The 12944-nt window shown below is 46.0% G+C and overlaps 1 protein-coding gene across 3 annotated transcripts in view; it reads right to left on the reverse strand.

The window, feature by feature from the left end:
* Positions 1-3107: 3107 nt before the first annotated feature.
* The window catches only part of PARN (poly(A)-specific ribonuclease), a 178776-nt gene continuing 168939 nt past the window's right edge, over positions 3108-12944 (reverse strand). For all 3 annotated transcript variants that reach the window (XM_070460860.1, XM_070460861.1, XM_070460863.1), the window contains one exon: positions 3108-4107. In XM_070460860.1, the coding sequence (XP_070316961.1) occupies positions 4055-4107 (53 nt within the window). In that variant the 3' untranslated portion in view covers positions 3108-4054. The remainder of the gene's footprint in view (positions 4108-12944) is intronic.

The following is a 12944-nucleotide window of genomic DNA, read 5'->3' on the forward strand; positions in this document are numbered from 1 at the left end:
CATTTTGCTCTGTTTGAGTGCACTAAGTCAATATATTGTACACCATACCTTTACACAGTTGCACAACTGCAACTCAGTAAAACTGAAAAGAAAGGAAGGGGCAGGGAAAAAGGAAGAAAAGAAACAAGCAAGCCAAGACTGGGACTAATCATGTACAAAACTATCTGACAAAGCACGAATGTCCAGAATACATAATGAACATCTATAACTTACTAGCAGAAAGACTTACAACTTGACAAAATATAGGCAAGAGAGTTGAGCAGATACTTCACAGAGGAATATTTAATATATACAAATGGCCAAAAGATACTTCATCATTAGTCAACAGGGAAATGCAAATAAAAACTGCAGGGAGATATACTATAGGGCTGAAGACCAACAATGCCAAATGCTGCCAAGGATGAGAGCTACTGGTGAATCTAAATGATACATCCACTTTGGGAGGTGATATGGAAGTTTCTTATAAAACTGAGCATCACTGATCTAGCAATTCCACTCCTTCGTATTTACCCTCCAAAATGAAAGCTTCTGTTCTCAAGAAGACTTGTACTAGAAGGTTCACAGCAGCTTTATTCATCATAGCCCCAAACTGCAAACAGCCCAAGCATTTCTCTATCGTGAATGGATATAGACTGTGATATGTGCGTACTCAGTGGTAAAAAAGGATACACAGGGTGAGACACAGATGAAGCTCAAAAACATTATGCAGAATGAAAGAGGCTTCACATCAAGAAGCATGACTTCATGATTCATGAAGTTCTAGAACAGGTTAAGACTAATCTGTGTTGAGAAAGCTCAGACCAGTGGTAACCTCTGGGGATGGGAGTGGGGTAGCGGGGGACTGGAAAGTGGCAAAAAGGAATATTCTGGGGGTAATGGTGATGTTCTGTGTCTTGATAGATTGTGTTGCATTTGTTAGAATCTATCAGAAGGTAGGCACACTTAAGATTTGATCATGTCACTAAAAATTTTATCCCCACTGGCTATAAACACAGAAACTCTGGTTCATGACAACCATGCTCAAAGATTTGGGATGGGGAGTGCTCTGATGCTTGCAACTTACTTAGAAATGCTTTTGAAACTAAGATGGATTGATGGAGGGAAGCATGGCTGAATGGTTATGTAATAAAGTAAATACAGCAAAATGGCAGCTGTACAGTCTAGGTGGGGAGGAAGCTGGTTTTCGCTGAACAATTCTTTCCACTTCTTTGTGTGCTTGAAAATTTTCATAATACGATTTTGGTAGGGGGGGAACTGGACAAATACAAAGCTATAAGAAAATAGAGCCGCAGTACTCAATCTCCACCCCAACTCTAAAATCAAAGAACTACAAAAGGACTTGAAGGGAAACACTGAGGTCCCCACTTCCACACCTGCCTCCAGATTTGGTTACAGAATTTAAACCACAGGACTTGGTGGTTCAGTGGTTAAGAGTCTGCCTGCCAATTGAGGGGACACAGGTTCGATCCCTGGTCTGGGAAGATTTCACATGCCAGCCGGGCAACTAAACATGAGCCACAACTACTGAGACTTGGCACCTCAAGCCTCTGCTCCGCAATAAGCAGCCTCCACTCACCACAACTAGAGAAAACTCGCACAGAACAACAAAGGCCCAGCACAACCAAGGAAGAGAGAAGAGAGACTCTAGGGACTTCCCTGGCAGTCCAGAGCTTAAGATTTCGTGCATCCACTGCAGGGGGCACGGGTTCAATCCCTGGTCAGGGAACTAAGATCCTGCAAGTCACACTGCATGGGGAAAAAAAAAGAAAACCCAGAACCACAGCCCCATTATCATAACACAGCCAAGTCTCAGCATGGAAAAGCCAAAGCAGCCATCCTAGGGTTTCAAACCCAGAAAAGACATGGAGAAAGCGTGTGTGTGTGTGTGTGTGTGTGTGTGTGTGTGAATAGGCAGGAGGGCCAACCTAGTTCACCAGCTGTAAGTCATTTGATACAGTTGGGAAAATAGGGGTCTGGGCACATACCAGGGCTTAGCTGGGTATTTAATGCTAATGTAACCCCTCCCCCTGCCCCCATCATGCCTGTCAACTCCAACCAGGGTTTCAGATCAAAAGCGTCTACAAGTATCACTACAACTCACTGTGCACTCATGTGAGTGCTGGGTGTTTGACATGATTCCATTTAGCCCTCACCACCACCCTGTAAAGTAGGTTAATAGTATAACCCTGCTTTTAAGATTGAGGAAACTGAGGCTCAGAGAGGGTAAATAATATATATACCTGGGAACACACAGCATGGATGCAGGCATATCCCGTGAGGCTCCAGGGCAGAAGCCCTTTCGAGAGAGCACCTCCCCAAACCCTTCTGGACCACAAGCTGTGTGTCTGTGACACTTTTTGACAGGAAAAACTGGGCGTCAGGTGACAGTGACGAATCTCATACCTGAGAACAACAGTCCTCCGTCTCTCCCTCCGAGGCCTTGCACAGTGCAAAGGTCATCAGGAACCCCGCGCTCGGCGTCTCCACGCTAGGCAGCCCATCAGGCCAGAAGCACGTCCATACGCACACCAACCACCCCCCTGCGCTGGTCGGCCCTGTTGCTCACACTGTTAGGAAGTGTCAGGTGCACCTGTTTCCACCTGTGGGCTGGAATGACTCAGCGGGGTCCAGCAGCACCTCACATCCTCCTGGAGATGCTCCTCTGTCTCTCCTCACCCTCCCGTCACGCTTTCCCATTGGGCTGTGCACAGTGACAGCGTCGAGGAGCAGGGAAGCCTGGGTTTGTAACTTGGGGGCTATCAAGCTCTCGGGGAACTGGGACATGTCAAGAGGCCCTTAACTGGGGAAAGTGTCTTACAAATCTGAATTCCCTCAAGACCTTGGACTCTGCTCAGAACCTTCCCACCATGAAGATGCAGCCCTCTGACACCACTGACCACTGGCTCCCCTCCAGCACCAGGTGCCTGACTCATCAAGGCAGGTCTAAGGGGTTAGAGGTTAAGAGAGAGAAAAAAGAAGAAAAAAAAATACCAGGCTTACTGACTTTGCAGAGCTTTTTCTGGGGTGATCTTTAAAGAGAAATACATTTATATAGAGATTAAGTATGGCATTTACTTACAAAAGAAGAGAAAAGAAAAAACCCAGAATCCTAAGAAAATCTCTTTAATTTTCATCTTTCGGAAATACATTTTTCATTTTTTTTTATTTCCATGATACAAAAATGTTAAATATCTAACAATGATCTGTAGGAAGCAGATCCACGGGATTCTGTCGCTGTTGTGATCTGTTTCAACAAAGAAAGGGCTGGTACACGGTGTTGATTTGTTATGATTTCACACACATGCATACGTACGCATACTTGCCACCTCACCCCCAGATACCACCAAACAGACAAGACACTGGGCTAAGACATGGAATGCAGCGCTACCTGGGAAAACAGAAATTAACTTTTTACTTGCACACCCCACCATGAGAAACTCACATCTTAGGGGAAAAAAAACAAAAAACCTCTAAATAAATATGCCCCAAAGGTCAAGGCATGTGTTGATGGTGGTAGACAACTTCCTACCAGGAAAACAAGCTTGGGAGTTTCGTGGTTTCAGGAAGCAATAATGAGAAGCAGGCAGACACAACCGAAGTCTTCATGGGAGGCCGTACCACACCCTGGGGCTGCCCCAGGCCTGAGCGTGAACCTCTCGAGAGGTTCAACCCCAAATTCATGGTCACAGCACACAAGAGCGTCAGCTCTTTCTGCAGGTCTCACGGTTGGTCTTCCCCTTTGGGTAGATTCTCACACACACATCTGTGACTGGCGGGTTTCACACAAGCAACAAATAATGACCTTAATGACCTGGTGAATCATGAATGCACGACACAGTCGACAACACGCTGAGCGCCAGCACACGTGAGGCTGAGGAGGAAGGAACACAGCCTTGAAAATAAAAACTGGGGTTTTTTCAGGAGACACACTTGGTTTCAGGCTCCTCCCACGCCACAGTGGATTCAGTGAGACGCGGTATGGCTTGCAAACGTGCCAGCTGCTTCTTTCCTTCTCGGCAACAGCACCAGTGGGGTTGTTCCACTCCCGTCTTGGTTACCACGTGTCGGGGACTTCGAAGAGCTTGGCCGAGCTGTCTGAGATGCTTCCTGGTGGGAGAGGACAAAAGAAGGTGAATAAAGAGAGGGCTGCCTTGGGCAGGGGAAAGAAAGAGGAGCTGCCTGGACAGCGCTGACCAGGGCCAGGACTGGGATGGTCTTGTCGCTGGAGAGTGGTGCCCGGCATACGAAGGCCATGCTGCAGAAATATCACCATGGGACCCAGGGAGTGCCTCCTGCCTGGGCGTCTGTACTGACTTCACAGGAGTTAAGCATCCTCCAGTGAGCACACAGTCCTATATTCTTTGCTAGCCAGCATGCCAGGCACTTAGTTCATTTAATCTTCATAAAAGCCCAGTTTAGTGGCACTAATGTGCCTATTTTACAGGGAGTGGCTGAGATGGGGGTCCAGATCCCCCCAGAACCGAGACCCCTGCCAAAGGCCCAGGAGGCTGAGTTTCTCTGTGCTGCAGTGACTGTTACCCAGACGAGAAGTCTCAGGGGCGGGTGGCTAGACAGTGGCTAGAGGGAAGCTGACCAGTGGGGGTTCAGACATCCCAAAAGAAATCTGCAAAAGCAGCTTGTAGCTGTTCCCTATTTCAGCAACACTGGCTACGGTCTTCATGGCCTAAAGGAGCCTCATGTGTTACACACAGTTTCACCCCAAAGTTACAAGCCCTTCTTCATTCAGAAACTTTCGGCAACAGCACCAGTACCATTGGGACACTGCTTGGACCACCTATGTCCACAGCCAGGTACATGGGAACTAAGTCAGACACGGCATGTTCACGATAGAAAATGAGGCCGGCCAGGCGCTCCCATACTCAGGATAGCATGCATTATTTAAGCCCTAAGGTAGGGCTGGCAGGGAAACAGGCAAAGCCAGCCCCAGCTAACAGTCCAAGACTGACAAAGGGGAGAGGTCAGTGATGATGCCTGAAGTGGAGAGCAACGTTCAAAAACAGAGGGGCACTTGTTCAGCTGAGGGTGGTTACTGCCCGTGACAGGAAGGCCTAAAGGTAACTAGGTCCAAACATGTGAAATAACACAAGGATTTCTGCTGGCATGAGAATCCTCCCCTCTCCTCCTTTACTGAGATAAAACCCAGAGAGACAGGATGAGAAGAGCAGGAGGGGACGTCATCTGAACTGTTCTGTCGGGAGTCTCACGGCTGCGTGGAACATGCGTGTCCCGGGACTGCTCCAGAGAACTGAAGGTGAGAAGGAGATGGTCCCCGTGACCGATTCCCATGATCCAGTTAGAAAAGGAATAACGGTGGGCCTTCCCTGGTGGGCCAGTGGTTAAGAATCTCCCTGCCAATGTGGGGGACGTGGGTTTGATCCCTGGTCCAGGAAGATTCCATATGCTGTGGGACAACTAAGCCCATGAGCTGCAACTTCTGAGCACGTGTGCCCTAGGGCCTGTGCTCTGCAAGACGAGAAGCCACTGCATTGAGAAGCCCTCGCACTGCAACTAGAGTCGCCCACCACTCGCTGCAACTGAAGAAAGCCCTGCACAGCAACGAAGACCCAGTGTGGCCAAAAATAAATAAACACATAAAACTCAAAAAGGAAAGAAAAGGAATAAGGGTTATTGAAAAACAAAGCAGAACACAAACAGTCCCCTCCAGGGAACAACTAAATTTTGCAGTCGGCCCAGGATAAGATTAAACTAGCCTGACCCCCTTCTCAACCACCCAGTCACACGGCACTTAATGGCAGGGAGGAAAACTGACATCAGTGAGGGTGTTTTTATAACTCGCGTATCAAAGAGAGAACACAGCAGCCAACCGGATATTCTAAAGGTAAAAGCCACAAGGCCAAATGTGGGGGGCACTGAAATAACACTGAGAGGGAAAAAGATAAATGGCTAAAAGCAACTGCGCTGTCATCCTTACCATAGCACCCGCCCTCACCTGGATGGGAGTATATGTGAGTCTGGTGGCCCGCCGCCCCACACACAGAAGTAGGACTTCCCTGGTGGCCTGGTGGTTAAGAATCCACCTTGCAATGCAGGGAACACAGGTTCAATTCCAACTAAGCCCGAGCTCTGCAACTACTGAGCCTGCAGCACAAGGAAGATCCTGAGCGCTGCAACCAAGACCGGATGCAGCCAAAAACAAATAAACAAAAAGAAACCACACAGGAGTGACTGTGCGAAGAGCAAGTGAGAAACAAGGGGATGAGCAGAACTGGGGAGAGAGGCAAGTGTGGCGGGACTGTCTCAGTAGCTGGAAGACCCCGAGCAACTCTCACCACTGTACCTGTAAGGTGCACGCGATGCTACTCTGGGCCTCAGAGGATTTCCCTGACTCAGTTATGCTCCCGGCACAGAGCCAGTTCTGAATGCTCGTTAGCCCCTTCTCCTTGTGGATAAGGTGACCCAACACTGATGTGGTCACTTCCCGGGGAAGCCAACAGCCTGCAGTCAAAGAGAGCTGCCTAAAATGTGCAGCTGCTGAGAAAGAATGATGTGTACAGAGCAACCAGAATTTTGTGAACCAACTAAAAGAGACCCAGACCACAGGGGAGCTGAAAGTTAGTGCTGGCGCTCATTCTAGCCCCTTCCAGAAAGGGAGAGCTGTAGACAGTTGAAGGATCCATCTCAAAGCTAATGGATAAGAAGCTATGGTCAGTTTTCCAGGGAACTTGCTTTTCACGGCCCTGTGCGGTAAGTAGAATGCAAAGAAGTACTCAGGAACAACTTTTCTTTTTCAACAGAAACTTCAGGACATCTGTCTCCTGCTATGATAGACTGTACCTTGCATCATATACAAAGGTGAACTCAACATGGATGGTACATTGAAATGTAAAACCTGAAACTGGAAAACTTCTAGAAGAAAACCTAGGAGAACTCTGCAATCTTGAGCAAAGCAAAGCTTTCTCACATATGACACCAAAGGCATAATTCAAGGGAAAAAAATGAAAAACTGGATTCCATTAAAATGTAAAACATCTACTATTGAAAGGTACTGTTAAGAGAATGAGAAGCACTGTTCAGAAGAATTTGTAAAACACTCAACAGGACTTGTATCCTGAATCCATAAGAACTCTCAAAATTCAATAAAACAACCCAATGAAAAAATAGGCAAAAGATTTAAACACTCATTTCACCAAAGAAGATATTTAAATGGACAAATAATCACAAACAAAGATATTTAACACTGTTAGTCATTAGGGAAGTTCAAACCAGAGCCGTAAGGAGATGCCAGTCCACATCACGGAAGGGCGACAAAGGTCACCGCTGAGCCCTGGTCCTGCAGAGGAGAGTGTGCCAGGTTCTTATAAAACCAAACACACGCTTACCACGTGACACAGTGACTCCACCCTCAGGTGTTTATTCCAAAGAAACAAACACTTAGTTCACATAAAAGCATACACAATGTTTATATCTGCTAGATTCTCAGCCGCTAACAACCTAAATGCCAAAAGGCAAAATGGATAAACAGCGACACGTCTGAAAAGTGGACTGTTACTCCACAGGAGGAGGGGATGAACCAGTGACGTGGGCAACAACACAGACAAACGTCAAAGGCGTTACGCTAAGGGCAAGACCCAAGGGGTTACTTATTGAATGATTCCATTTAAGTGACCCTCGGAAAAGGCAAAATTACAGTGACAGAAAGCAGATAGGTGGCTGCCAGGATCTAAGGACGGGGAGGGGCTGACTGCAAAGGGGCACGAGGGAATCTTCTGGAATAACTGTTTTATTTCTTGAGCACAGTGATGCTTATATGACTGTACACATTTGTCAAAACTCGTCAGCCTGTACACCTCAAAGTAATGACTTTTACTGTATGTAAATTGAATCTTAATAAAGCTGACCCTGCAAAAGGTATGAGGAATGGTGTTTTTAAACCCCCCCAAATTTTGATATAAAATATTATGCCGATAATTAAAATTATTTGACCAAGAGTTTTTAGATGGGGGAAAACAAGATACTAAATGGCATATAGAGTATGATCCAATTATGCATAAAAACGATAGGTAGAGAGAAATAAATACTTGTTAACAGAGTACCAAGTAACTGCGGGATTTTATATTCTTCCATTTTCCTTCACTTAGTGATTTTCATAGTGAGCCCATTATATTTATTAACAAAACAACAAAGGAAAGTAAAAAGTGGAAACAAAAGGTGACTGTTTCTGCTGATTTGCCTTTCACCCACTGAAGAGTTGAGGGCTTCCCTGCTGGCTCAGGCAGTAAGGAATCCACCTGCAATGCAGGACACCCAGGTTCAGTCCGTGGGTCAGGAAGATCCCCCGGAGAAGGGAACGGCAACCCACTCAGTATTCTTGCCTGGAGAATCTCATGGACAGAGAAGCCTGGCGGGCGACAGTCCATGGGGTCTCAAAGAGTCAGACACGACTTTATATTCCCTTCACTTCACTAATGAGAGTTGAAAGGGAGAAACTCTGAGCTAAGGCAGCTCTTCCCTCATGTGAATCTGAAAAGTTATACAGCATGTCAGAAATCTGCCATCAAATCGTTTCTGCAGAGTGGAACTCTTTATACAGAAAGATCCTCTGGGGTGCCATATGGGCGTTTTTAACGAGGGAACGCTCCAAAGGGCCTGGTCGTGGGGTGGTTTCCGCAATGAGAAGGCAGGGCTCCCCTGCGTGCGTGTGGGGAGTCCCCGAGGGCTGCCTGGAGGAAGAGAAAGGGCTCTCGGGGAGAACACTGCCCTGCGGCGCAGCATCCCCCTCGGTGAGGCTGAAATCCACATCTGAACCGAGGAATCAGAACGCTCCTGGGGAGGCCACTGGACTTCCCTAGGCTGGCCACGCAGGTGACCGACAGCACCAGCTGCAGACGGCGTTTCTGACTTCAGGAGGCCTCTAACAGCAAGAGGAGACTGCTGCTCCAAGAAGAGTCTCCAACTTTTACAGTGAACCCTAAGGGCTGAGGCTGGGAAAACCAGCAGGTTGGTCACGGCTCCAGTAAACTCTCGGTTCCTGGCAAACATGGGAAGCTCTAACGTGCTGTGTTTTAAATGTAAGGGGGCGAAGAGACGGAACGACGCCGCTACTACATGGCACCAAGTCACCGGGAACAGCCACAGCTCCTGGTCCTGCTCTCGGAATGCTAGGAGCGCTAGACAGGGAACCTCGGCTAGAGGACAGTCCGTCTGTATTTTGAGACTGGCTAGTCCGACAAGCATCAGGCCACTGGAACATGAATTCACTTCCTCAGCAAGAGCAAGGGTGCTGTGGACACCCACCCATCAAACACTGTCTGGGAAACACTTCTTACGAGACAGCTGACTCCAGCACATACAGCACATGGAAATGTTTCCTTTACGCACCAATGGAGACTACACCTTGAATGCCCCAGAGGAGGGCAGACAGCATTATCAATCTCCATTAACTCCAATAAGTATAAAAGGGGGAGGACTGATCGTATACATTTGCTTCCTGAAAATAGGATAGAAACAACTACTTTCAGGAGAAAAATATTTACTAAGTCATATGACATGTAGATAAAAAGCTCCAAAAGGGAAGAGTATCTTGGATTTTTGTCATATGACTTTATCACAATAAAGTCTGGGTGGGTAGTTGTTTCTGATCTAGAATGGCTGCCAGAAACATTCACCTTTGGGAAGAACCCTTCACTTCCTCTGAAGTTTGGAGACACTTCACATATTCTGCAGAGCCTTTCCTCTGGCTCAGACAGCCCTCCCCACCACCCTCAATACTAGCTGTATTTGACTTTGCATATCTGTGATTCTTTGAGCCTTTTTCCTCTCTATAAATCAGAGACAATGACATCTACACTTTACTCAGTTTTTATAATGACTAGATCATAAAGGATATTCTTAGCACAATGTCTGGTATATACTATTAAATGGTCATTTCTTCTGCAACTCAGGTTATTTTGTTCTGTGGGAAGGCATCCAGTACTTAACTCTCAATATATCTTTGATATTAAGATGTATAACTAAGAAAAATGACACTGTTTGGGGGGGATTTCTTGAGGATCAGTTGCCCAGAAATTGCTACGGTACATGACATCCTGTGAAAAAAAGTGAAAGTGTGAGTTGCTCAGCTGTGTCTGACTCTTTGAGACCCCACCAACTGCAGCCTGCCAGGCTCCTCTGTCCATGGAATTCTCCAGGCAAGAATACTGGAGTGGGATGCCATTCCCTCCTCCAGGGGATCTTCCCAACCCAGGGATCGAACCCAGGTCTCCCTCATTGCAGGTGGATTCTTTACCATCTGAGTCATCGGGGAAGCCCACGTGATAGCCTATGGTCCTACTTTTTGCTACTTTCCCCTTGGAAAACAGAACACTTCCTACTGGAGGAAGGCTGTCTTCTATGTTCCCCACGCCTTCACTGGCAGCGCTCTGGGCACCCAATGCACCCCACTGAGTCATGGGAGCACCTGTCAAGGTACCATCCCCACTGAATTTGGGGACTTCAGTACAAAAAGATTTGGAGTATCCTGTACATATTTATATCAGAAAAGCCTTGGTCATCATGGATTTGAGTGTCCACATAGAAACGGAAATTAGATAGTAAGAGCAAAAGATGCAGACTAGGACCAAGACAAAAGCATCGATGGCTCCCCAGGTGGCTCAGTGGGTATAAGGATCCACCTGCAACGCAGAAGACACCCGAGATGCAGGTTTGATCCCTGGGTTGGGAAGATTCCCTGGAGGAGGGCATGGCAACCTACTCCAGTATTCTCTCACCTGGAGAATCCCATGGACAGAGGAGCCTGGCGAGCTACAGTCCATGGCGTCACAAAGAGCTGGACATGACTGAAGCGACTCAGTACACATGCATGCAAAAGCACTGAAAGAGTTATTTCTGGCTGAGAATTTCATCACTGGCCTTATAAAACGAATTCATGCAAATACTGTTATCACACTGTATGCTTCCATGCATTCAATTTATTGAACACATATTTATTGAGTATCTAATTCGTATAAGGACAAAATCCCTGCATAGAAGGTTAATCTATAGTGAGAAGGATGTATTTAAAATAATAATTACTCAGATAAATATACCACCACAACATTTGATCTTGTTATAAAAGAAACCTAGTGATAATAGTGTGTTCTCTGGAATTTATCATTAAATTTACTGATGAGACACTTTACAGTTAAAAAAAAAAAAAGATACTGTCCCCAGTAGGAGGGGATGCTCAGCTTGATGCCTTAGAACCCTTCCCTGCAGGACAAATGGAGCCACACTGTATCAAACACTCTAATCCAGTTCCACCTCTGGGCTCCTGGGATACTCTGAAGCTTTGGGAGTTTAACACAGACCCTTCAGACTCAAAACTTTGTTGCTGTTCAGTTCTCAGGCACATTCAACTCTTTGTGACCCCCATGGACTGGAGCACGCCATGCTTCCCTGTCCTTCACTATCTCCTGGAATTTGCTCAAACTCATGTCCATTGAGTCAATGATACCATCCAACCATCTCATCCTCTGTCATCTCCTTCTCCTCCTGCCTACAATCTTTCCCAGCATCAGTTTCTATTCCAGTGAGTCAGCTCTTCACATCAGGTGGACAAAGTATTGGAACTTCAGCTTCAGCTTCAGTCCTGCCAATGAATATTCAGGGTTGATTTTCTTTAGGATTGACTGGCTTGATTTCCTAGCTGTGTAAGGGACTCTCAAGAGTCTTCTCAGCTACAGTTAGAAAACATCAATTTTTCTCTTGTTCATTTTAGGAACTCCTTAAAGTAACCGAGCAACCAAAATTGGTTGACCTGCTGGGCCCAGCACCTGGTATCTTGACCTACATCCTGCAGGTACTTTTAGGACTATGTGCTCAAAACAAACCAGCTAAAGAGGATCCAGGGAACTTCCAGGCCTGCACTGTTGGAAGATCTAACCCAATGAATGGTGTTCCAGAAGAAAACTCATTGCTCTTAAGTTATCTGATTCAATTAAAAGTTGTCAAGATGTTTCTCTTTCTTCTTTAGCAGGACAGACAAAGAACTAAAAAAATCTATCTTTTTTTTTTTAAAGCTCAAATCTTGTGGCAGTGACAGCTTTACTGTCAATGGGAGAGAAAAAGAGACTATTTAAATGATGGTGTTATAAATTCAAAACCCCAAATAACTCACAGAAAGTTTTCACTTAATATGATGAAAGTTATAAAAGGAGCTAATCTATTAATGCAATCTATTATTAGGTAGTTTAATATCTTTGAGACTGTGCTGAGACAGAAGGGAAAAAACCTAAAATCCTGTCCCTGAGAAGTAACAGATAATTAAAAAAATTCAGGAGATTGAGAAGCGAAGGAAAGCTATCCAAGGAGGGAAAAGCCCCCCGATCCTGGTTATGCTCTGGGCAAGCTCTGAAAGCCACGCTAACATTTATTATCTAACATCTGTGGAGCAGGTACTTGTGAGAGAGGCAACAAGGCATCAGAGGTGAAGACAATGTTACAGAGTAAAAACTTCTCTAACACTTACAGGAGGGAAATGAGGGGAGACTCACAGATTCAAGGAGACAGTGAAAACACACAGTCCAGACTTCAAATAAGAATTTACATTTTCAGTTAAAGTGCAGCTTCAGCACAATGCATAAAAAGGCATCTGTGACATTTCTGCTGTCTTTGATTTCATTAATATCAATAAGATTCAGAAAACGCCCTGCAGGCAGATCAAGCCACATGTAAAAAGAGGAATTAACTGAAACACAATGGATTCTTGGCCTGGGTATGAATCAAGTTCCAGGGCTCCACTCCTATCCTTCGACCTGACTGTTGGTTCCAACTAACGGGGGTGACTGTCACGAAGTCAGATACAGGAGAGGAGTAACTTCCCTCTCAGGCATCCCCTCATTCCAAGGACTGCACTTAAAAATATCCACTTTCTTGCAGGCCTGACTTAAGTGCTCCATGACCTTGGGCAAGTCACACAATCTTCA

This window comes from Odocoileus virginianus, chromosome 33 (assembly GCF_023699985.2).
Source record: "Odocoileus virginianus isolate 20LAN1187 ecotype Illinois chromosome 33, Ovbor_1.2, whole genome shotgun sequence".
NCBI classification, from domain to species: Eukaryota; Metazoa; Chordata; class Mammalia; order Artiodactyla; family Cervidae; genus Odocoileus; species Odocoileus virginianus.